Here is a 24393-nt window from a genome sequence, read left to right as displayed (position 1 = left end):
TCTGAAACATCCCCAAACACTGCAGTACTTTGACCTCGTTTGTACTGTGGCCAATCGCATAGCATGCGGCACAATACTGAGACATTGTAGAAAATCCCCTCCGAGAAGGAGAACTTTCCCACCAAATACAAAAAAAAAACGCCTGTCTATGGCGTTTATAGCATGAGTGGATGCCATGGTGCATTCATCAACAATGAGAAGTTGGGCCTTTTTAATCGTTTTAGCAACTTCACTGTTTATATCAAGTCTAAAAATTGAAGTTTCTTTTAATGGAATTGGTCATTTATATTGGGAATGAAAGGTGCTTCCACCGAGAAGTAAATTTGCAGCAATTCCTGTAGACGCTGTGGGTAAAACAGTACCACCACAACCTCTAATATAATGTATTAAAACTTTATACAGATATGCAGGTGAATAGGATTCCTAGCTGGCAGGCCCCTGGCAGCAAGCTGGCCACCTGTCGATTCCGTGAGGAATGGGGCTCCCTCCTCCCTCCTGTCAGGGTCCGGGGTGCAGATGAATGGGGTTCCTGGCTGGCAGGCCACTGACAGCAAGCTATCCAACAGCAGATTCTGTGAGGAATGGGGCTGCCTCCTCCCTCCTGTCAGGGTCTGGTTTGAAGGCCGGCCACGCCCCCTATTGGGCCAGACCCAGAGTTCTACCACACTGTGGCCTCCGCCTCAGCAACCCAGGACTGACTGCTGCTGGGCGCTCCTGGCCCTCCAAGGGTGGGTTCTTCCCTCAGGCCTCTTGGGAAACAGCTCGGGGAGGGCACAGCCCTTGGCAAGGCAACCCAGGACTCAGTACTTCCACGCTCAGCTCCGAGGGCGGGTTCCTGCCTGAAACCTCGCCCTCTGGGGAAACAGCTGGGGAAGGGCGCAGCCGTTTCCAAGACAGCCCCTGCAGGACTGACTTCCTTCCAGTTGGTCGCGCCTCGGGTCGTGATGTTACACCAGTGATGGCGAAACTATGACATGCGTGTCAGAGGTGATACGCGAACTCATTGTTTTGGTTGATTTTTCTTTGTTGAATGGCATATAAATATATAAAATAAATATCAAAAATATAAACCTTTGTTTTACTATGGTTGCAAATATCAAAAAATTTCTATATGTGACATGGCACCAGAGTTAAGTTAGGGTTTTTCAAAATGCTGACATGCCGAGCTCAAAAGGTTCACAATCACCGTGTTACACCCAGGGCTTTTATATAAATACAAATACAAATACAAATACAAATACAAATACAAATACAAATACAAATACAAATATAAATATAAATACACACACACACTAGAGGCCTAGTGCATGAAATTCATGCATGGGAGGGTTCCCCTCTCCAATCCGGGACCCCTTGGGGATGTCCGACTGCCGGTTTAGGTCCAATCCCGGGGATCGGGCCTAAGCCAGCAGTCGGACATCCCTCTCACAATCTGAGACAGCTGGCTCCTAACTGCTCACCTGCCTGCCTGCCTGATCGCCCCTAACTGCCCCTCTGTCAGCCTGGATTCCCTAACTGCCCTCCTCACTGGTCTGGTCACTCCTTACTGCTCCCCCAGCTGGCCTGGTCACCCCCAACTGCCCCCCTCTGCCAGCCTGGTTGCCCCTAACTGCCCCCCCTTGCTGGCCTGGTTGCCCCTCACTGCTCCCCCTGCTGGCCTGGTTGCCCCCAACTGCCCCCCTGCCAGCCTTGTCACCCCTCACTGCCCCCCCGTTGGCCTGGTCACCCACAACTTCCCACCCCCTGCCAGCCTGGCTGCCCCCAACTGCCCCCTTGCTGGCCTGGTCACCCCCAACTGCCCCCTGCTGACCTGGTCACCCCCAACTGGCCCCCCAATGGCCTGGTCATCCCAAACTGCCCCCCTGCTGGCCTGGTCGCCCCCCTGCCAGCCTGGTCACCCCCAACTGGCCCTTCCCCACCAGCCTGGATGCCCTTCACTGCCCCCCGGCCAGCCTGGTTGTCCCCAACTGCCCTCCTGCTGGCCTGGTCGCTCCCAACTGCCCCCCTGCTGGCCTACTCACCTCAAAATGCCCCCCAATGACCTGGTCATCCCCAACTGCCCCCCTGCTAGCCTGGTAGCCCCAACTGCCCCCCCTGCCAGCATGGTCATCCCCAACTGCCCCCCCGCTACCAGCCTGGTTGCTCCTCACTGCCCCCCTGCCAGCTTGGTTGCCTCCAACTGCCCCCCAGCCGGCCTGGTCACCGCCAACTGCCCCCACTGCCAGCCTGGTCACCCATGCAGCCTGCTGTTCAGTCATTACTGTTACTGTGATGGCATCCTGGACAATTTGCATATTCCTCTAGTATTAGTATAGATATAGATATATGGAAGCAAGCAAACTACTAGATACAGAATTGAAAACAATGGTTATAAGGTTGCTCAAGGATCTTAATGAGAGCTTCAAGGGACATAGTGAGAATTTCAAGAACCTTAGTGATAACATCAAAGACATGAAAAAGGACCAGTCAGAAATTAAGCATACACTAAATGAAATAAAAAATAATTTATAGGGATTCAACAATAAAGCAGAGGATTCCAAGAATCAAATCAACTATTTGGAATATGAGGAAGCAAAAAACAAACAAACACCCAATCAGAAGAACAAAAAGAAAAAGGAATCCAAAAATATGAAGATAGTGTAAAGAGCCTCTGGGACAACTTCAATCAAACCAACATTCACATTATGGGGGTGCCAGAAGGAGAAGAGAAATAGCAAGATGTTGAAATCTATTTGAAGAACTAATGACAGAAAATTTCCCCTACCTGGTGAAAGAAATAAGACTTACAAGTCAGGAAGCACATAGCATCCCAAACTAGAGGAACCCAAAGAGGCCCACACCAAAACACATAATTAAAATGCCAAGGCTTAAAGACAAAGAGAGAATATTAAAAGCATCAAGATAAAAGCAGTTAGTTAACTACAAGGGAGTGCCCATAGTACTGTCAGCTGATTTCTCAGCAGAAACTTTGCAGGCCAGAAGAGAGTAGCAAGAAATATTCAAAGTGATGAATAGCAAGGACCTACAACCAAGATTACTCAGCAAAGCCATCATTTAGAATTGAAGGTCAGATAAAGAGCATCATAGACAAGAAAAAGCTTTAGGAGTTCATCACCACCTAATTAGTATTACATGAAATATTGAAGGGTAAAGAAGAACAGGAGAAGAAAGAGGAAAAGGAGGAGAAGGAGAAGAAGGAATCAAAAATATGAACAATAAAATGGCAATAAAGACAAATCTATAAACAATTGAATTTAAAAATCAAAATAAACGAACAAGGAATCTAATGAACAAAATAAACTGATGAATAAAATAGAATCAGAGGCATGGAAACATGGAACAGACTGATGAATCTCAAAGGGAAGGGGGGTGGAGAGGGTGGGAAGACATTAGCCAAAGAACTTATATACATACATACATACATACTAGAGGCCCGGTGCACAAAAATTTGTACACTCGGGAGGGAAAGGGGGGTCCCTCAGCCCGGCCTGTGCCCTCTCGCCATCTGGGACCCCTCAGGAGATAATGACCTGCTGGCTTAGGCCTGCTCCCGGGTGGCAGAGGGCAGGCCCAATCCCTAGGTGCAGCCCCTGGTTGGGCTCAGAGCAGGGCCGATTGGGAAGTTGGGGCACTGCCCCCTGTCATGCACAGAGCAGGGCGGATCGGGAGGTTGCGGTGCCACCCCCTGTCACGCTCAGGGTAGGGCCAATTGGGGGGTTGGGGCACCACCCCCTGTCACACTCAAGGCAGGGTCGATGGGGAGGTTGCGGCGCCATCCCCTGTCACGCACAGAGCAGGGCCCATCAGGGAGGTTGGGGCTCTGTAACCTGTCACGCACAGAGCAGGGCCAATCAGGGGGTTGGGGCGCCGCCACTGTCACACTCAGGGCAGGGCCGATGGGGAGGTTATGGCTCTACCCTGTCATACACAGAGCAGGGCCCGTGGGGGGGGGGGGGGGCTGCACCCTGTCACACACAGAGCAGGGCCGATCAGGGGGTTGGGGCACTGCACCCTGTCACACACAGAGCCGCAGGGCGATCAGAGTTGGGGAGCTCCCCCCTATCAGGCACAGAGCAGGGCTGATCAGGGGGTTGGGGCGCCTTCCCCTGTCACGAACAGAGCAGGGCGGATAGGGAGGTTGTGGCCCCACCCCCTGTCACACACAGAGCCGCAGGGCGATCAGGGGGTTTGGGTGCTGCCCCCTGTCACGCTGATCCCGGTGCTGGGAGGCATATTACCCTTTTACTATATAGGACAGAGGCCTGGTGCATGGGTGGGGCTGGCTGGTTTGCCCTGAAGGGTGTCCTGGATCAGGGTGGGGGTCCCCACTGGGGTGCCTGGCCAGCCTGGGTGAGGGGATGATGGCTGTTTGCAGCTGGTCACACACCCTTCAGGGTGGGGGTCCCCACTGGGGTGCCTGGCCAGTCTGGGTGAGGGGCTGAGGGCTGTTTTCAAGCTGGCAGGTGACTGAAGCTCCCAACCGCTCCTTTTTTTCTTTTTTCCTTTTTATTCTGGGCCAGCTTTAACTCTGGCTCAGCTCTGAGGCCTCTGCTGCTGAAAGCAGGTATCTGGTTTACTTGGGTTCTATAATTGAAACACTGTATCAACTCCAGCTCTGAGATCCCGGCTGCTGAAAGCGGGTTTCTGGGGTTTTGTTTAGCTTCTATATTTGTTACAATGTTTCAAACTGCAAGCTCAGAGGCCGGCAGCGGCAGGCGGGGAACGTTGGTTTCCTCTGTCACTGAAGCAAGCAAGCCTCATATTAGCTTCCAGCTGTCTGGCCGGCCGCCATCTTGGCTGGCAGTTAATTTGCATATCTCGCTGATTAGCCAATGGGAAGGGAAGGGTAGCGGTCGTATGCTAATTACCATGTTTCTCTTTTATTAGATAGGATATGCATTACCTATAGACACAGACAATAGGGTGGTGAAGGCCTGGGGTGGGTCAGGAAATGGGTGGATGGGGGTAATGGGGGGGAAAAAGAGGGCCATCTGTAATACTCTCATCAATAAAGATTTTAAAAAAAAAGAAAGAAAGAAATTAGATGAGCTCACCAAGGAGCAAATGTATAGAGAAAAGGAAAAAAAGGGAGGCCTTCTGGGGGCTGGAACCAGGTTACCTTGTCATATTCTGTCTTTCTTTCTGGGAGACTTAGTCCCTACCAGGCAGTTTCTCTGAAGACTGGAAAAAACTAAGCCTGGTTTAAGGGTTCTGGTATTGGTGTTAGGGGAGGCCCTCAGAAGTAATCCAGTCCAACATCCACATTGTAGAGAAAAAAAAAAAAACAATAAAACTCCAGAAAGCAAATAAGACAATTCTATATACATTCCTTTTCCAAATGTGTTGAAACGTGCTGTCCAAAGTAAAGAAAAAACAGTATTTGACATCTTGTGAGGGCAGAAAGAGGCCTTGGTTTGACTAGGCAGTGTCCTGTGACTTCCCACCTCCACTCCTTCCCTGGAGAAGGAGAATAACACCACCTGGTCACATTTCTCATCTTCCTCCTCTGTGGTGCCAGTTGATCACAGCTCAAGGGCACCTTGCTGAAGGGCTGAGTAAAGCTGGGGTCTGGGGTTGGGCTTCATCCATCTGCCGAGAGGGGCGCCGGTTTCTCACTGGCCCAAAGGCGGCATCCCTGTAAAGCAGTGCTCTGAATGTGAGAGATCGTGTAGGTAAAGGGCATGGCAGAATAAGCGCTCAATACAGAAGGGTATCATTCTTAAGAACTCTGCACAATTATTATAAACTCTTGAAGCTTGTTACAAACACAAAACGCCAACCTAGAATGTATCCGTAATTCTTATAGAAAGGCCACACCTATTCCCAACACTTGCAATACTGCCCTGGGTCTTACTGTAAGATTCTTGATAACTGCCAGGATATTAAGATAACCGGATATTTATAGCTCTGGTAAAAATTATTGCAATTGTTATTTAAAGGTACTGCACAGCGCTGGGGGGGGGGGGGTGATAATACAGAGAAACGTCACTGGAGCTATCAAGTTACAAAATATCTTGAGTAGGAAAACTGACTTCCATAAGGTTTTTTTAAAAAACTGCATTCAAGTGTTAAAACCGCTTCTTCCTCACCTGGCCGAAAAGACTTACGGTTTTAACCGCCAAATCATTTTCTTCTTCCAGGATTTCTAAACCAGCATCTAGCTCACCCTCATTCTCGCGAGTCAGGCACCGCCCCAGCCTTGGTGACCGGTCTGGGTCCCCCTTTCCCCCTCCTGCGCCACCTGGGCAGGAGGAGCACAGCTGGACCCCTCGCAGCCATCTCCTCAAGGGGCCTCAGTTCTCCGACCTTGTCCACACCTAGTTAAGCCTGTCCCTCGGGGGCGCTGGGCTGACCCCCAGCAGATCAGCTTTCTTCACGGGGGTTCTCCACACGCGGCACCCTGCAAGCACCCGGGGAGCTTTTTAAACGTGCAGGTGCCGCCTGCCTCCCGGGACTCACATGCTCAGCCTGCGGGGGCCCGGGGGCCCTGTGTGAGTATGTAGGTAAGCACGACCCGCTCAAGCAGCGCTAACGGGAACCGGGGCGCAGGCCGCCCGGACCTGCCGCTCGGCCAGGTGGGCGTGGAGACCGCCGCTCCGGCCGCGGCCGCGCGCTCGCACCTCCCCGCCTCCCGGGCGCGCCGGGATCTGGCGCAGGCGCACAGGGGCGCCGCCTCCCGCGGGAGCGCAGTGACGGCGGCCGGGGCCCGCCTCCCGGCCGGGGTAGGAGGCGCGGGCGTGGGACTGGCCTCCCGGGAGCGCGGAGCCCGTGCCGCTGCCTCGGGCGCCCGGCGGCTCGGTCGGGGCGCGCCCGTCGCGCGGCGCTGGGGACCGGTGGGTCCCGACGCGGCTGGGCGTTGCGGATGGCCGTGCTCCCGTGGCCCGCGCTCGCCGTGCTCCTCCTGGTCCTCACCGCCGCGCTCCGGTGCCAGGAAGAGGCCCAGTCCACCGACTGGAGGGCCACCCTGAAGACCATCCGGAACGGCGTGCACAAGATCGACACGTACCTGAACGCCGCCTTGGACCTCCTGGGGGGCGAGGACGGGCTCTGCCAGTATAAGTGCAGTGACGGTGAGCGGGGACCCCCTCTGCGAGGCCAGCCTCGGGCTGCTGGGGCGCGGGGGGCGTGGAGAGGGAGATGCGAGGCAGATCTCAAGGCCGCCCTCTGGCCGTGGGGACACCTCCCCCCTGGTTTCAGGTCGCACCTCTATGTGGTTTAGAATGTGAGAGAGCCACTCTCCGCCCTGTACTCACTGCTGCTTTTTTTGTTTGTAGTTGCACAAGGTTTGCCTAAGAACTTAGTGCCATACGCATCATGGAAATGGCGTGGAACACCTGCGCTTTAGCTCTATAATTAGCTCCTTAAATAAATCAGCTGAAGATGCCAAACATGCTGAGAATTTTGAAGTCACGATGGTTTAACTTTCTCAAGAGTGGGTTTAATTTTTTTTTTTTCCTGCAGAGCTAAAGAAAATAAGTTCCGACCTTTGTACAGACTTTTGGTGTACTCTGTTGTTGAGAAAGAGTTCCGACAGCTCTTCTAGAACATGAATCTATTTTCTGTTAAGTTTTGATAAATATCAGTGGTGCCTCTTCCTTATTTTGGTTATAACATAATTATTTTGCTTTACTTTTTCATATTTTTAAACTTATGTTTGAGTGTGAGAACTTGTTTGGTAGCATTCTTGGTAATAATAAACTCAGCATTTCGGGCAGAGATTTTTCTTGTACTAGTTCAGATAACGTACTTGGGCTTCTCTTTGGAAATTGAAAATTCCAGTAAGAGTAGACAAGGTCTCGGTCTAGTTACTGCTTAGCAGCTCAAAAGAATAGGGAGCTCAATGACTTGAATGGTGAAACCAGAGTGTGTGTAGGTGAATTTACAAGGAACCTATGTCATGATGCCCCCTGCTGCCTGTGACTCTCAAAATAATTTCCAGTTTTATGTTAATGGAATTAAAGCATGAGCTGTATCTTATATGCTATGAAGTTGTAAATGTTGCATTCCTTCCTAAAGTGTTGCCTAAATGTTACCATCAGTATGTAATCAGGGAAGATGTTTTTGTTCTGGTAGAGCTTGTTAGGAGGAATAAGTAAATAATTTGAAGGTTAAATGGTCACCTTTCCTCACTCAGGCTGATGTCAAAGTTTTACTTCTCATCCCCATTAATTATACAAATATTAGAGTGCCTGTTGTGTGTTAGGTGTTCTACCAGGTAGAGATTTAGCATTGACCAAAACAGACAAAATTTCTGTCCCCGTAGCTTACATTCTGGAAAACTTGGAAGGAGAGAGAGTCAGTAAATTAATGAACAAGTAAAATAAGCCAAATATGCAGTGTGTGCAGGTCTGAAGTGCTTTGAGAACGATAAAGCCAAGAAAACACCGGTAGTAGTATAGGGAGGGAGTTTGTTCTTTTAAATGGGTCGTTCAGGGAAATCCTCACTGATAAGAAAGTATTTGAGAAGAAACTGGAAAATGGAGGTGATGAACTGGGGAAAGAACACTAGCCAGAGGAACAGCAAATGTAAAGGACCCGAGGAGAAAGACCAGTGGAGGGTGACTCTGAAGGTTTTGGCCTGAGCCAGGGGAAGGATGCAGTTGCCATTTAGAGAGATAGGAAAACTTGGAAGGAGTGTTCTTCATAAACTTACTGTTTGAGTCAAGGATTCTAGAGTTTCTATATATTTATTTATCTTTTTAATATATTTTTATTGATTTCTGAGAGGAAGGGAGAGGGATAGAGAGAAACATCAATGATGAGAGAGAATCATTGATCAGCTGCCTCCTGCACGCCCCCCACTGTGGATCAAGTCCTCAACTCAGGCATGTGCCCTGACTGGGACTAGAACTGTGACCTCCTGGTTCATAGGTCAACGCTAGAGTGTATGTATATTTAAAATAGCTCTAATGTTGAGTGGATACTATTCCTATTAGAAAGATTATTTTAATCTTTCCTTTTACTTAATCCTTTTTTATTCTTCCACAAGCCTAACTAAATTTACCCTTTAGAGTTTAGAGCAATGTCTCCAGCACAAAAACGCAAATGAACGTGATGATTTGGGAAGTGGTATGCTTCAGTGAAAACCCTCTTGTGTCTTAGCAAGTACTGCCTGCATAGGACTGCGGTTTCCAAGTCACCACATTGATAATTCCAGCAGAATGAACATTGTTCTTTCATTGCTGTTACTGGAAGAAGTCTCCTTGGAACACTGTTTCAACCTTTCCAATATTTTGGAATGCAAGTGACCTAATCAGAGCCAAACAAAACTAGACAAACCCCAGAGCTAGAAGAACATGGTGTTAAATAGTGATGTCAAGGGAGCTTTAAAAAAAAAAGTAATAATGGTAGAGAGGGGGTGGTCAGATTAATGGGCACAGACTTGTGGCATACAGTTACCCTTGCTTGATAGAAAGGAGTGGCATTTCAGAGATTTGCTCCCTCTGGCCATCCTCCCTAAGTGGGGACAAGGCTTTATTGAGAGTGAGCTAACCTTATTTAGAGGACGAATGTGATGGGGTTTTTTTCTCCTGGACAGCAGAGAAGATTTGAGGAAGAAAACTTTCCAATTTCCTTTGAAAAATACAAAGCAAAATTGGTTTGTACCATGTTTTTAGAATTATGAATAAGTCATTTACTTAGTGATTTATGTTTCAGCAGGGTCCCTTTGGCTGTTGTGCTGAGAATAAGAAGGACCCAGGGAGATGGGGGAGCAAGAATGCAGGCAGCGAAAAAAAATAAAAGAATGCAGGCAGCGTGACAGGAACAGGAATTTAGACAAAAGATGGTGGTGGTTTTGTCCAGGTTGGTAGTAACAAAGGTGGTGAGAAGTGGTTGAATTTTGGACATATTTTGAAGGAAGAGCTGAAAGTATTTGCTAATGGCTTAGAAGGAGGGTGTGAGTAGAGTCTAAAATGATTCCAAAGTTTTTGGCTTGAATAATTGGAAGGATGGAGTTGCCATTAACTGAAATGGGAAGACCATGTGAAAAAAACAATTTTGGGGTAATTAGTAGAAATAATAGCATATATGTATGCTTTTGAGAATGATTCAGTAGTGAGTTAAAAAAAATTATAAAAGAGAGAGAAAGAATTATTGGAGTCATGTTGATGACCAGAATGGTGAGCCAAGGTGTTTTCCTGGGGTGGTGTCTTGAGACGCCGAAGCATGAGCTACAAGCAGGTTCAGACTCCCTACAAGGGGAGGGGACCCAATAATGGGCTGCCCAGTAAAGCCTTGTAGTCCAGGGGTATATATCTGCTACAAGCCTGCTCCATGTCTACCTGCATCACCGCCTGATTGATTCCCTCAATTGTTTTTGCCCAGCAACAAGCCTGAACTTTCCCTGTTTCTATGCATTCCTTCTCTGTTCCTATGCTGAACTTTCTCTGTTTCTATGGGTTCGTACACCTTTGTTGCTCCAGGCCCACCCTTGTTTTCTCATCCTCCCGCTTTGAGTCCAGAAACATTTTATTGTTTCTGTTTGGTTGGTTCCTGTGGTTAGGCTGCTCAAACTGCCATGTCTGCCCCTGCCTGTGTCCCACCTGCCTTTGTTTTCCACTGGACCCCTGCCCTTTCTGCGGGTGCTTCAAGTTAACCCTTTCAGTGTGCTTGGGTTCTAGTTCATAAATAGATTGGCCAAGAGCACAGATGGCATAGTCCCGTTAATAGGAACAGAGGTAGAGGATATGGGTACAGGTATACGAATAGGTAGGCAGATGTTCAAGTCCTCTTCCGGTTGCCTCGTTTTTCTCAGTGAAGTAGAAATCAAGTTCATGAGCTGGGAGGGAGGGAAGATGGAAATGGAATTGTTAGAAATTTGAGGAAAATAGGAAGTGGTGGACTAGAAAAATAAAGTAGCATAAGGGCCCTATGAGATTAATAATCATGAATTTAAAGTCTCGGGTGTTTGGGAAAGCAGGTTGGGTTTTAGACTGTGTTTCCTACAAAACAGTGGTTAAGACCTTTGTAGGACCCAACAGCTTTCCCCTTAGGCTTCTCATCGGCTTCACTGTCTTTCAGATGAAACATATTGGTCTGTTTGGAAGTATTTACATCAAATTAAGAAAAATCTGTAGAAAAAAAAAAAAAGAAAAAAAAAAAAGAAAAATCTGTAGAAAACAACTATCGTCGCCATCCAGGCAACTCCAGATTTCAGCTGTCCATATGGGTGATAAAACATAAAGCATCAAGACAGGAGCAGTTGCTTACGTCAAAAAGTGAAATCAATGAATAGTATTTCCATGTGGTTGGGGAGTGGATTTGTTTTGTTTTTAAAATTCTTCCCATCTAATTTTTCCCTCAGCTTTCTGTATCCGCTTATAAATTTTGGGGGACATTGGCCCCAATACATTACTCCTTTGGTTTGACTCTGATGGTGTTTCTTCTATTATTGAGTTTCTGCTTGCTTTGCATAGTAATCTGCTCAGGCTGCCATAACAAAATATTGGGTGACTTAAATAACAGGAATTTATTTCTTACAATTCTGGAGGCTGGAAAACCTAAGATTAGGGTTTGGCCAACAAAGGATTAGGCGGGGGCAGGGGAGCCAGGCAGGTGCACAGTTCAGATCACAAAGCTCTTTGTAGAAACTGCCACCAGTAGAAATGCTAACATGTTCAGCAGCTTATAGCAATACTATAGGCCCGGTGCATGAAATTTGTGCACTGGGGAGAGGTGGGGATCCCTCAGCCAGGCCTGCACCCCCTCGCAGTCTAAGAGCCCTCAGGAGGAGTGGGCCTAAGCTAGCAGTCGGACATTCCTCTCACAGTCTGGGACCTCTCACTCCTTACCACCCACCTGCTCACTGCTCCTTACCACTCGGCTCACTGCTCCTTAGTGCTGCCGTGGAGGCCGGCTTCTGGCTGAGCAGGCTTCCACTATGGGAGTGCACTGACCACGAGGGGGCAGCTCCTGTGTTGAGCGTCTGCCGCCTGGTGGTCAGTGCACATCATAGTGACTGGTCGTTCCACTGTTCAGTCAATTTGCATATTAAGCCTTTATTATATAGGATTTATAACAACATTTTAAATGATATTAATACATTTGTAATTTTGGTATCTATTTCAACTTTAATAAATAAGATTATAAATAACTTTTTGGTTCAGAAATAATTATTTTAATTTAAAGGTGAATTTAAAACATCAGAACACTTTAAAATATTTCAGGAAACTAATTCCCAGAGGGAGAGGGTGTTGTTGTTGTTGTTGTTGTTGTTGTTTGCTTCTGCTGTGGATAAAGAATATTTTAATTTCAGCAAGGAGAGTTTCCCATTTTTTTTCATCCAGTAATTTCTTATGTGTCCACTATGTGCATCTTCTAGGTGAGCAAGACAAAGTTCCTCTCTTCATAGAAACTAATTATGTTAATTTGGTCAATAAATGTTCGAAAGAAGAATAAAACCAACCAAGGTGTGTGGAATGGAAATGGAAGGAAAGGGGCACTATTTTACATGGAGTGAGCAAAGAAACAAAACCAAACATATGCCCCTTTTGATCCTCATACTGGAGAGTCAATTTACCAGCCTTGATTCATAGTATTTTTGTCCAATATTTCATGTATACTAGAACTTGGTTCTTTATTATTCCATTTTATCAACTTCCTTCCTTAGGACAGTTTTAAGCACCAGCCCTGTTTGAGATAACCACCTCCATCCTCGTCCCTCCATTCTCATTTTTGCCAGCTAGATCTCTGTTTCTCTTTATTCTCTTACTAGAGGCCTGGTGCACAGGAGTCATGCACTGGTGGGGGGCATGGCCTGCAGGGATCAGCCTGTTGTGGGAGCACACTGACCACCAGAAGACAGCTCCTGCATTGAGCGTCTGCCCCCTGGTGTTCTGTGTGCATCATAGTGACTGGTCAAGGGTTCGCCTGGTCGTTCCACTGTTTGGTCACTGGGCTTTTATTATATAGGACTAGAGGCCCAGTGCACGAAATTCGTGCACTCGGAGGTGGGGGTCCCTCAGCCCGGCCTGTGCCCTCTTGCAGACTAGGAGCCCCGTGATCGATCACCCCAAAGAGGTAGGCCCTGCCCACCCGGCCAGGGCTCCTCAATGGATTGCCCCCACAGAGGGAGGCCTCGCCCACCCGCCACAGTGCTCCCGCCAGGTAGCCTGGGCCTCCCTCTTTGGGGCAACTGATCGTGCCCCACAGAGGGAGGTTCTGCCACCTGCTGCAGCCCACCAGTTGGTGGCCTAGGCCTCCCTCTGCAGGGTGATCATGGGGCGGTGGTGGGGCTCCCAAACAATCTCATTGTACCCACCTTGGCTGGCCTGGCGCCAGTGGGTGTCATAGCGTGGTCATCCGGACAGTTGTTCTGCTATTCAGCCATTTGGTTGATTTGCATATTACACTTTTATCATTATATATAGTGGGCATGTTTTTGTTTTCCCCTGACTTCATTTATGTCTAATAATTCTGTCATTCAAAAGTTTTTTTCCTGCTGTGTCTTAATAGTGAGACACAGCTGAAACATGCTAACTGTCTTAGGCTGTATTAATACAAGTACTATATCCAACTCAAAATAGATCCATACCTAATGGTGTCCAGTTTGTCATTTAAAGAGATGTGACACATTAGAAGTGATTAGTCTTTGGAGGCTGATGAATGCTCACCAAACTCAAAAGAGACTGAAGGATGAACAGTAGTACCAGTTAATCTGTTTATAATGAGTATTATAACTGCCATGGGGATTAGCTTTCCAAGTCTTCTGCTCATTCATTCACTCATCAACAAATATATATATATATATAAATATATTTTATTGATTTTTTACAGAGAGGAAGGGAGTGGGATAGAGAACCAGAAACATCGATGAGAGAGAAACATCGATCAGCTGCCTCCTGCACACCTCCCACTGGGGATGTGCCCACAACCAAGGTACATGCCCTTGACCGGAATCGATCCTGGGATCTTTCAGTCTGCAGGACGACACTCTATCCACTGAGCCAAACCAGTTAGGGCTCATCAACAAATATTTACTGAAGAGCTAACCATGTGCCAGGCACTGTTCTAGACATTGAGGGCACAAAACAGACAAAAATTCCTACCCTCAAGGAGTTTATATTTTAGTATGTGGAAGTAGATAATAAATGAAATAAATAGCTTAGTGATATAGTATGTTAGGAAGTCACAGTGTGCTACAAATGGTATGGTCAGAGAAGGCCTGGTGAGAAACTGAGGGAGTAACTAGATATCAGGGGGAAGAGCATCCACATAGAGCAGTGGTTCTCAACCTTGGCTGCAATTAGAATCACCTGGGAATCTTTTAAAATCCTGATTTCTGGGCCTCATCTTCCGGAAATTCTGTTTCTTTGTTACTAATGTTGTGGCCCCGCCCCATAACAAAGAAACAGAATTTCCGGAGGATGAGGCCCAGAAATCAGGATTTTAAAAAGATTCCCAGGTGATTCTAATTGCAGCCAAGTTTGAGAACCACTGACATAGAGGAACAGCAGTTCAATGGTACTATGGCACCTGGAGTGTCTGTGGAAGAGCAGAGGTCAGGTATGATGGAACAGTGAGGAAGATAGGAAGAGGAAGGAGAGAATAGTAAGGAGACAAGGACAGAGAAGTCAAGGTGGGGAGCAGATTTACATAAAGCTTGTCGGCATTGAAAGGACTTTGGCATTTATTCTGAATATGGTAAGAAGCTATACACAGCATTTTGGCAGAGGAAAAACTCTACCAGACATATTTTAATAGACTTGTTCAGGTTCATTGTTGATACTGGACTATAGCTGGAGGTGGGATGGGGTGTGGAAACCAAAGTAAAGCGACTATTTAGGATGTTAAGGCAATAATCCAGGGTGGCTTGGAGCAGGATAATAGCATTGGAGGTGGTAAGTGGTTAGATTCTGAATATTGTGAAGGGAGAGTCAACAGGATATGCTGAAGAATTGGATGTGGGATAGAAGAACATGAGAGAGTCAAAAATGGCTAATGTTTTTTCCCCTGAGCACTTGAAGGATGGAGTTGCTATTACTTGAGAAGAAGGAACTGTGAATGGAACAGGTTTGAGGGTGAATGTTAGGAGCATCTTAAGTTTGAAGTGCCCATTAGACATCCATGCGGTTAGTATATTGTCATCTATAGGCCCTTTTAATTGGAAAGCCAAAACATAAACAGTTGTTCTTAAGAATGAAGGACTAAAAGGAGGAGGTGAAGGAGCGCAGTGACTTAGCCGCAGGCATCTGCCATCACCCTCCAAGGCCCCAGAAACAGCCCTCCTTCTTGGACAGTGCTGGAAAAATAAGACCACCTTCTGTCCTTGGCCTCCTCTTTTCTAGATCTAGCATAACCGTTCCCTCTGTACATGTGATTCTTCAGACTCAGTGCAGCAGGCTATAGCCTTCTATCTTCCTGAGGTTGTACACTTCTTCAGGTTCTGCTTGATCATCTCATTTGAGCATGAGAGTCTTAGCCACACATTTAAATCAACTTTAGATCATTACTTTGAGAGGATTATTTACTTTGGCTGATTTCTAGAAGGGTTGCTTTTTCCCCCCTCACTTTATTTTGGAAGCTAAACTTATCTTTACGTCTCCTAGTAATAAATGTTAGTTGAATGAAAGTTGGTGAAATACTTTGTGTTTCTCCCAAGTATCCAATTATGACTTGGTATCCTATATGATAAAGAGGGAATAGGCAAATTGACCATCACGACCTCACACAAGATGGCCACCCCCATGTGGTCACAACATGGCTGGCAGAGGAGAGCAGTTGGGGGCGACCGGGTCTGCAGGGGAGGGCAGTTGGGGGCAATCGGGCCGGCAGGGGAGCAGTTAGGCATTGATCAGGCTAGCAGGGGAGTGGTTAGGGGGCAATCAGGCAGGCAGGCAGGCGAGCAGTTGGGAACCAGCAGTCCTGGATTGTGAGAGGGACATCCCCCAAGGGGTCCCTGATTGGAGAGGGTGCAGGCTAGGCTGAGGGACACCCCCCTCCAGTGCATGAATTTTATGCACCGGGCCTCTAGTTTGTAATAACTGGATATATTTTATTTTTAGAAATAAAGGTAAATGGGGAGGGACTGCGGGAGGGCTCCAGGGTGTGTCCGGCCCATCTCGCCAAGTCCTGATTGGCTGGACCCCAGCAGCAAGCTAACCTACCAGTCAGAGCGCCTCATAGGGAATTGGCTTGTTTTGTGTTCTCCAAGAGGCAGAGGATTGCTTACAGGTAGAATTTACAAGAAAACAGAATTTAACAGTGCCATTCCACAATGGAATAGGCTATTTCTTGATACTGTAGGATGATTGTGGGACATTCAAAGAGAAAGTAGGTGACTATTTGGTTTGTTGAAATGATTTCTATATTATAAGAGGAGAGATATTTCTAAAGTACCTTTGAAAAATTTAAGATGGATGATAATGTTACCTTTCACTTTGTTACAGAACCATTGGTACTATTAGGGAGAGTATAACTGGAGTAATATAGTTCACCAAGTTTATTTCTGTCCTTTTTCCTTAGATGGCAAAGGAGTATATTTGTGAAATGATTGGCCTGAGTCTGGGCTAGAATGTATAGTCCTGTAAGGTCTTCTCTCTATATATAAAAGGCTTAATATGCTAAGTGTCCCTTCCTCTGTCTGACCAGTCGCTGTGATGCACTCTGACCACCAGTAGGCAGACACTCAACGCAGGAGCTACCAAGCTGCAGTGACTTGGCAGCGGCGGTTCTCAGATGAAACCAGAGAGGAGGGATCCTGATTCCTCATGGGGCCGTGCGACTCCACCTTCGGCCATGGGTTATATTGTTGCTGCGGCACTGTTGGCCCCAAATCTGTTTAACTGCACACTTGCATTTGCGTTCCACACCCTCTATGACAGCAACTTTGCAGAGTGCCCTCTTGCACTCCGGAAACCCTCAGGGATATCAGAGAGCCAGTTTTGTCCCATCCCCGCAGGCCAGGCCAAAGGACCCCACCTGCTGGAGGGACCCTGCTCACTCCACAGACACCTTTCAAGCCACGGTGCCACTCCAGGTACAGCTGGCCAGGGAGGGACCGCAGGAGGTTGGCTCCAGGGCGTGTCCAGCCCATCTTACCCAGTCCCGCCCACCAGCCACCTTCTAATTAATTTCCTTTCGATATGCACGAATCTGTGCACCAGGTCACTGGTCCTATATAATAAAAGCCTAATATACTAACTGTCCGACCATTCGTTTGACCAGTCGCTGTGACGCACACTGACCACCAGGGGGCAGGCGCTCTGACTGGTAGGTTAGCTTGCTGCTGGGGTCCAGCCAATCAGGACTTGGCGAGATGGGCTGGACACACCCTGGAGCCCTCCCGCAGTCCCTCCTCAGCCCCAATTGTGCACCAGTGGGGTCCCTCGGCCTGGCCTGCAACCTCTCACAATCTGGGACCCCTGACCCCTCGGGGGATGTCCGCAGGCCAGGCCGAGGGGCCCTACCAGTGCATAAATCCGTGCACCGGGCGTCTAGTAATGGTATAAAGGTCCTATATTAAGGTAGAGTAGAACCCACCACCACTACCTTATCCGCAGCCTCACTTTCCACAGTTTAGTTAATCTCAGTCAACTGCTGTCTGATAATATTAAATGGAAAAGTCCAGAAACAAACAATTCATACGTTTTATTTTTTGTTAATTCTCACCCAAGGATATATTTCCATTTTTAGAGAGACTGGAAAGGAGAGACAGAGAGAGAGAGAGAGAGAGAGAGAGAGAGAGAGAGAGACAGACAGACAGAGACAGACAGACAGACATCAATGTGAGAGAGACATATTGATTGGTTGCCTACTGCACGCATCCCAAGCAGAGCCAGGGATCGAGGTATGTACCTTTGACCAAAACTGAATCCAAGAGCCTTCAGTCTGCAGGCCAATACTCTATCCACTGAGTAAAACTGGCTAGGGCGACAATTCATAAGTTTTAAATTGTACACCAGCCCTGGCTGGTTTGGCTCAGTTAGTTCAAGCGTTTTCCTGTGCACCAAAAGGTCACGGGTTCAATTCACAGGTAGGGCACATATTCATGTTGTGGGTTTGATCCCAGGTTGGGGTGCATGCAGTAGGCAAACGTCCCGTTCCCTTGCACACTGATGTTCTCTCTCTCTCTCTCTCTCTCTCTCTCTCTCTCTCTCTCTCTCTCTCTCTCTCTCAAATGAATAAAAACATGTCCTCGGGTGAGGATTAAATATTTATGTTAGAATGTACAGGAAAATAGGGTGGATTTCTTTCATACACATGGACTCAATCTGGCATATAACCTCTGAAATCTCCAGAAATCCAGAATAAGCTTTTGTATGTTTTGTATGGCATGGGTTTACCAATATAATTACATTCTATGCACTACCATAAATGTGTATAAGTATACATTTGTACATATTTCACTACAGGAGAAATAAAAGTAATTAGGTAGAGTGGAACATTGGAGATCTTGCTTCTTGGCATATATCATCAGTTTGGCTCAAATAAGCTCTTATAAAAATTCTCAAGCCTGTCTAGTGTGGCTTAGTGGTTGAGCATCAACCCATGAACCAAGAGGTCACCGGTTCGATTCCTGGTCAGGGCACATGCCCGGGTTGCAGGCTCCATCCCCAGTAGGGGGCATGGAGAAGGCATCTGATTCCTGTTTCTCTCTCATCAATGTTTCTATCTCTCCCTCTCTCTCTAAAATCAATAAAACCATGTTTAAAATTTCTCAAAAAAATAAAAAACAATTAGGTAGACAAATTAGCATTCTCAAGCTCTTCAGAATAAAGACATACTCACTCTGTCAGCATCCGAATATGAAGCGTTTCCAAGGCTAGTCTAGCACATTGCAGACCTTCTTGTGTATGTATTTTCTATCATATTTGACAATTAATTATGATACCATTTATATTTTCTAGGATCTAAGCCCGTCCCACGTTATGGTTTTAAACCCTCCCCGCCGAATGGATGTGGCTCTCCACTATTTGGTGTTCAAGTAAATATTATTTTTTATTTGATAAGTCTTATGATAGGCTCTGTAATACTCCTAATAATGCAACACCATCAGTGTGTTCTCAGGTTCACAAATAATTTTGCTTGTTGTAATAGTGGTCAGGTTTACTATATTCTTTTATAACTAAAAAACACATTTAAGTCCTAACAAAACTAAATGTAGTAAAAGTCATGTTTTATTTTTTAATTTTGGAGATGTAAATACCATTTAAATGATATTTCCTCATGTATAAATGTGGTTTAATTGTAGAAGTAAGACTACTTAGGATGAAAAAGTATAGATAAGACATAATAATTTTCTGTACTAGAACTCAGCTGAGTGAAAGCTGTGTGCTTGTGGAAGGGGAACCTGGATCGGAGCCAAGTGTAATGGGGAAAAAACGTTTATGAGAGTGGATTCCTAGACACAAAGGTTTTGCATATAAATTAATTTTAAACAGTTAAAGGTAAATTATAGCTGCGAAGGAGCAATATTTTTAGGGATTGGGTGAACAATTAAAGATTAAACCTCAAAACAACAAACAAAATTTGAGTTGTAGGAGCTTAAAATTTTTCAATGACATTTCATATAAAGTACATTTTATTGGGAGAGGAGGTACAAAACACTTTGGAATATCTGAAAGTCATCCTTGCCTCGCCCCTGGAGAACAATTTTAATGCTCTTAGCTTTACTTCTATGTTTTTAAAACTATGTTTTGTGCTTTGGACAGTTGGAAGCTGTGTTTGTTACCGCAGGTATCTGTGACTATTCTAACATTGCCACATAGGAAGCTTTAAGGCAGGGCTGAGAGGAAGATCGCAGAGCAGTGTGGGTGGGTGCGGTGAGAGTCATGGAGAGATACGTAAAATGGAAAACATTTGTAGGCAGAAATAGATTTTAGAAATTATACAGCAGTCATTGTCATTGACTGCTCTTTGATAGTTGAATGCAGAACTTGAGCAGAAGAGTTTTGAATTTCGTCAGTAATAACCCATCCAAATGCCTCTTTCAGCTTAATATTGGCATCCCTTCCCTGACAAAGTGCTGCAACCACCACGACAGGTGCTATGAGACCTGTGGCGAAAGCAAGAACGACTGTGATGAGGAGTTCCAGCACTGCCTCTCCAAGATCTGCCGCGAGGTGCAGAAAACGCTGGGCCTGGCTCAGCACGTGCAGGGTGAGGATGGCCCGGCGGGACGGGGACCGGTGCAGTTTGCCAAGTTTTACTGAATGCTTCATGTTTTAGTACAGGATTTACCAATAGAAACCTTCCACTCTGCATTACGTTATCTGTGGTAACACAGCTGTACAAGTTTACCTCAGCCGAAAGCATGTAAGGGATTCAGAGTGTTTTCCGAGACGAGAACTCAGTGGTTTTGTAATCAGACATGATTTATAGCCATGGAAGCAAAAAGTGTTCGGGAACCTTGGGAGGAGGGACTGTGAGGCAGAGGAGAATTCATGCAAGAGCTTGCAAACCCTGGACCCAGTGAATTAAGAGGAGTAGGATTGGGCCTAGCTGGCGTGGCTCCGTGGTTGAGCATCAGCCTATGAACCAGGAGGTCATGGTTTGATTCCCGGTTAGGGCACATGCTGGGTTGCAGGCTCCATCTGATCAATGATTCTCTCTCTCATCATTGATCTATCTCTCTCTCCATCTCCCTTCCTCTCTGAAATCAATCTAAAAAGTGTGTGTGTGCGCGTGTGTGTGTGTGTGTGTGTGTTGTGTGTGTATTTTAAGAGTAGGGTTGGATTTAGAGTAGAAAGTTCTAGAAGATTTGAGTCTTAACTCTGTCTCTTCATATGTATCTGTCAGGAGGGTCCTACAAACCAAGCCCAGGTTCAGTGGTTTGCTGGGAGGACTCAGGACTCAGCATATAGTCGCACTCATGGTAGTGATTCTTACAGCGAAGGGATACAAGGCAAAAATCAGCTAAGGGAAAAGGTGCTCCACTCTCTCATGTATAAATGAGAATGGTAACATCCCTCTCAGAGTTGTCATTAGAGTAAAATGACACATTTGTGTACACACACATCACTGTACAATTACTATCAGTTATGAGATTTCTTTACTGTCAAGCCAGTGAATGTGCCACACACTGAAAACAAAGAGGGGCAATGAGAAGGGGCACAAAAGGAAACTAAATTTTTAGACACTTTGCATAACAGACAGTGCTAGATACTTTCGACATGTTTTCACTGATGTTTACAAAAGTCCAAAAGTAGGTCAGTTTTACACATTTTCAAGGAAGGAAACGGAGGTTCAGAAAGAAGAAACTTGCCCCAAGTTACATGCTTCTGACTCTAAAACTTGTGTTCTGTCTACTACAGTATTCCCCAAGCAGCCTCATAGGTCTGACTCTGAAACCCTACTACTAACTACTAAGGAAGTGAACACTCTGAATGCCTTGCATGCTTTCGGCTGAGGTAAACTTGTACAGCTCAAGCATAGCTGGATGTATTTCCTGTGTCCTGATCTGAGGTCATACTAACGTAGCTAAATGACGAAACCAAATTTCTTGCTATCTTTTATTTAATAATCATAACCTTTATCCTTCTGTGGTTGGTTGTGTTTCTTAATGGCACAGTCTTTGGCGGAACTTTGATCATGTCAAGATTTTGTAATGAAAAATTTCTTAACGTGAATATTTGAAACTGGAAGTATTTGAACAACTAAAAGCCACTCTGTGTTATAAGTATAATATATTAGGATAATCTCACCTGGGTGTTCCAAAGTAAATCCGTTATCATTTTTTTTAAAATATATTTTTATTGATTTTTTACAGAGAGGAAAGGAGAGGAATAGAGAGTTAGAAACATCGATGAGAGAGAAACATCAATCAGCTGCCTCCTGCACACCCCCTACTGGGGATGTACCCACAACCAAGGTACATGCCCTTGACCGGAATCGAACCTGGGACCCTTCAGTCCCCAGGCCGACGCTCTATCCAGTGGGCCAAACCGGTTAGGGCCCGTTATCATTTTTATAGTCTTAAAAAAAATGTTTCTAACCCTACCAGAGGACAAACACCTTTGATTCCTAGGTCTCCCCTCCCAAGCTAAATTTGAATATTGGTCAAAGAAAGAAACTTGGGTCCATTTATTTTAAGCATCTTAAATGATGTGTGACCAGTTTTTAGCTGCCATTGGCTAGAAGGAAATGTTTTGAGGTGTCTCTATTTTTAACCTTTATTTTTTTCTGAACCTAAAAAGCTTTCCTTGAAATGCAAACTTAAGAATATTATCAGGCATCTCAAACAGTGATATTTTTCTGATGAAAGGAAAATGAGCCCTGGCTAGGTGGCTCAGTTGGTTGGAGCTTCATCCTGTGTACACCAAAAGGTTGAGTGTTTGATTCCTGGTCAGGGCACATACCGAGGTTTTGTGTTTGATCTCCGGTGGGGACTCATTCGAGAGGCAACCAATCAATGTTTCTCTCTCACATCGATGTTTCTCCCTCTCTCTTTAAAAATCAATAAACATATCCTCAGGTGAGGATACAGAATAATAATAAATAGCCCTAGCCGGTTGCTCAGTGGTTAGAGAGTCAGCCCGCAGACTGAAGGGTCTTGAGTTCAATTCCAGTCAAGGTCACATAACTCGGTTGCAGGGCATGTGCAGGAGGCAGTCAATTGATGTGTCTCTCTCACATTGATGTTTCTCTCTCTGTGTCTCTCCCTCTCCCTTCCACTCTCTCTAAAAATCAATGGAAAAAATATCCTCAGGTTTAACAAAAATACGTAAGTAAGATAATAAATAAATAAGGAAAATTAAAAGTGTTGAACTGATCATTCAGTGCTATTGTGAGAGACTCATTTGTCTGGCACAGAAAATTGACTATTTGCATGCAAACACAGAGTTGGTACATGGTAAAGAGGCTGAAACAGCCTTTGTATATAAAGATATATGTCACTGGTTTCCGAGGGTTTGGGGGCACTTTCACAGAGCACACGTTGAAGTGCCCACAAAGGCCGTGCTCGACACTGTGCGGGAACCTGTGATGTGGGTGAAGAGAGAGCGATCCTCTGCGATTGCCCCCGGTAATGGCGCTCCCTTACCTTGCAGCATGTGAAACAACAGTGGAGCTCCTGTTTGACAGTGTGATACACTTGGGCTGTAAGCCGTACCTGGACAGCCAACGAGCCGCGTGTTGGTGTCGCTACGAAGAAAAAACTGATCTTTAAAGAAGACGCTGCAGGTGACAGCAGATGCGGATGGAAGCACATAACAACCTTTGGCGAAGAACTAATGTTTTTACAGCACAAAGGTGCCTTATTTTTGTGAAAGGGCTATTGTAAGACCTTATTTTGACAGTAAAGCTTCAAACTAAAGAGGAAAGGGGAGGCTGTGTTCCTGGAAGGCGCTGCCGTAGCGCGCCAGGCTGTCCTGACCAGTGTCGGGGAGAGGTGCGTGCGCGTTAAGGGGCGAGTTGTTTTTTTAAAGAAAGTTCTGTAACTTCGTTTTCACAACCGCATTTACTCCCAAAATGAGGTCAAATGTAAAATTCATTATAAGGTATGTTCAACATTATCTTATTTGGAAATATGGAGAGACCTTCACTCAGAAGTGTATTTTTGTTTACCATAAAAATTTAAAAATACATTTATGCCTGGAAGGATCTGACTATTTTTAATTAATGCAAAATATGCTGTTTTTCTGTAGCCCATTGAGCATATGACTAAGTCACACTTCTATTAATGACAAGACTAATTACCAAGTCAAAATTTCCATGTCTGTTTCTCATAAAATTGGAACCATTAGCTGGTGACCTCTTAAGGAGCAAAACCAAAATATGTAGGTATTATGTAATGTGCCTAGAAGGTGACGTGAACAGAATTCAGAAGCACGGCCACTCCCATATTATGAACCATTCATATGACAAATGTCATATTTTGTTGGAGAAAAGATGACTTTAATAAAATAAATGAGAAGTTGTTTACACGTCAGAGCATTGTATGCTGTTATGCTTTGATGTTTATTCCCTAGCTTGCTCCTCATAGTAGATTCTGGGATATTTTGAAAAGACAGTAACCTTTCACTAATCGCGGTCTTAATAAAAATTGTTCTTAATATTGTTGGGTGTGTTTTTTTTTCTAAAGTCTAACTGTGAGGTCAAAAGGGATGGAAAGCAACTTACAAAGAACCATCTTTTATAGATCTCTCATTTACATGAAAAATTATTAACAGATGTTTAAGAGCAAATCCCACAACCCCACAACCTCCACTGCCTCTGAAAACGGGAGTGTTGACGGCTCTTCAACCCCTTGGAAAGTTCGGCTGTGTCCTCTATGCTCTCCGAGTACCACTGGCTGTTGACTTGCCTGAGCCCAGAATGCCAAGCCATCTGTATCTTTTGGGTAGCCTGTGGCCACAGTTGTTAAGGCAAACTACTTGGAAAGTCAGAGAAATACACCACCAGGAGAAGGTACAAAAGATAAGGCCGCCTTTTCATCCACTCTTAGAGTTACTT

General features: G+C 45.8%; 1 protein-coding gene and 2 long non-coding RNA genes across 4 annotated transcripts in view; 2 read left to right on the top strand and 1 right to left on the bottom strand.

Annotated features, from left to right (window-relative positions):
• LOC132214825 (uncharacterized) overlaps positions 1-6650 on the bottom strand; it is a 74354-nt gene extending 67704 nt beyond the window's left edge. Inside the window, exon 1 of the long non-coding RNA XR_009448358.1 lies at positions 5481-6650. This is a non-coding gene — a long non-coding RNA (uncharacterized LOC132214825). The remainder of the gene's footprint in view (positions 1-5480) is intronic.
• A 73-nt stretch (positions 6651-6723) lies between these two features.
• PLA2G12A (phospholipase A2 group XIIA) lies at positions 6724-23998 on the top strand. 2 transcript variants are annotated; one of them, XM_059662378.1, is made up of 5 exons: positions 6942-7070; positions 9661-9804; positions 18849-18925; positions 19935-20100; positions 22989-23998. In XM_059662378.1, exons 2-5 carry the CDS (start codon positions 9705-9707, stop codon positions 23105-23107), a joined length of 462 nt encoding a protein of 153 aa, XP_059518361.1. In that variant the 5' UTR covers positions 6942-7070; positions 9661-9704; the 3' UTR covers positions 23108-23998. The 2 variants fall into 2 exon arrangements, with proteins under 2 accessions (XP_059518351.1, XP_059518361.1); XM_059662368.1 differs by lacking the exon at positions 9661-9804 and having other exon boundaries at positions 6724-7070.
• LOC132214831 (uncharacterized) lies at positions 20279-22749 on the top strand. The gene is made up of 2 exons (XR_009448360.1): positions 20279-20627; positions 20665-22749. It is a non-coding gene; the product is annotated as an uncharacterized LOC132214831 (long non-coding RNA).
• Positions 23999-24393: the final 395 nt, after the last annotated feature.

The sequence above is a fragment of the Myotis daubentonii genome, chromosome 1 (genome assembly GCF_963259705.1).
Source record: "Myotis daubentonii chromosome 1, mMyoDau2.1, whole genome shotgun sequence".
NCBI lineage: Eukaryota > Metazoa > Chordata > Mammalia > Chiroptera > Vespertilionidae > Myotis > Myotis daubentonii.
The sequence above is the reverse complement of the archived record's forward strand: the minus strand, read 5'-3'. Positions and strand labels throughout refer to the sequence as shown.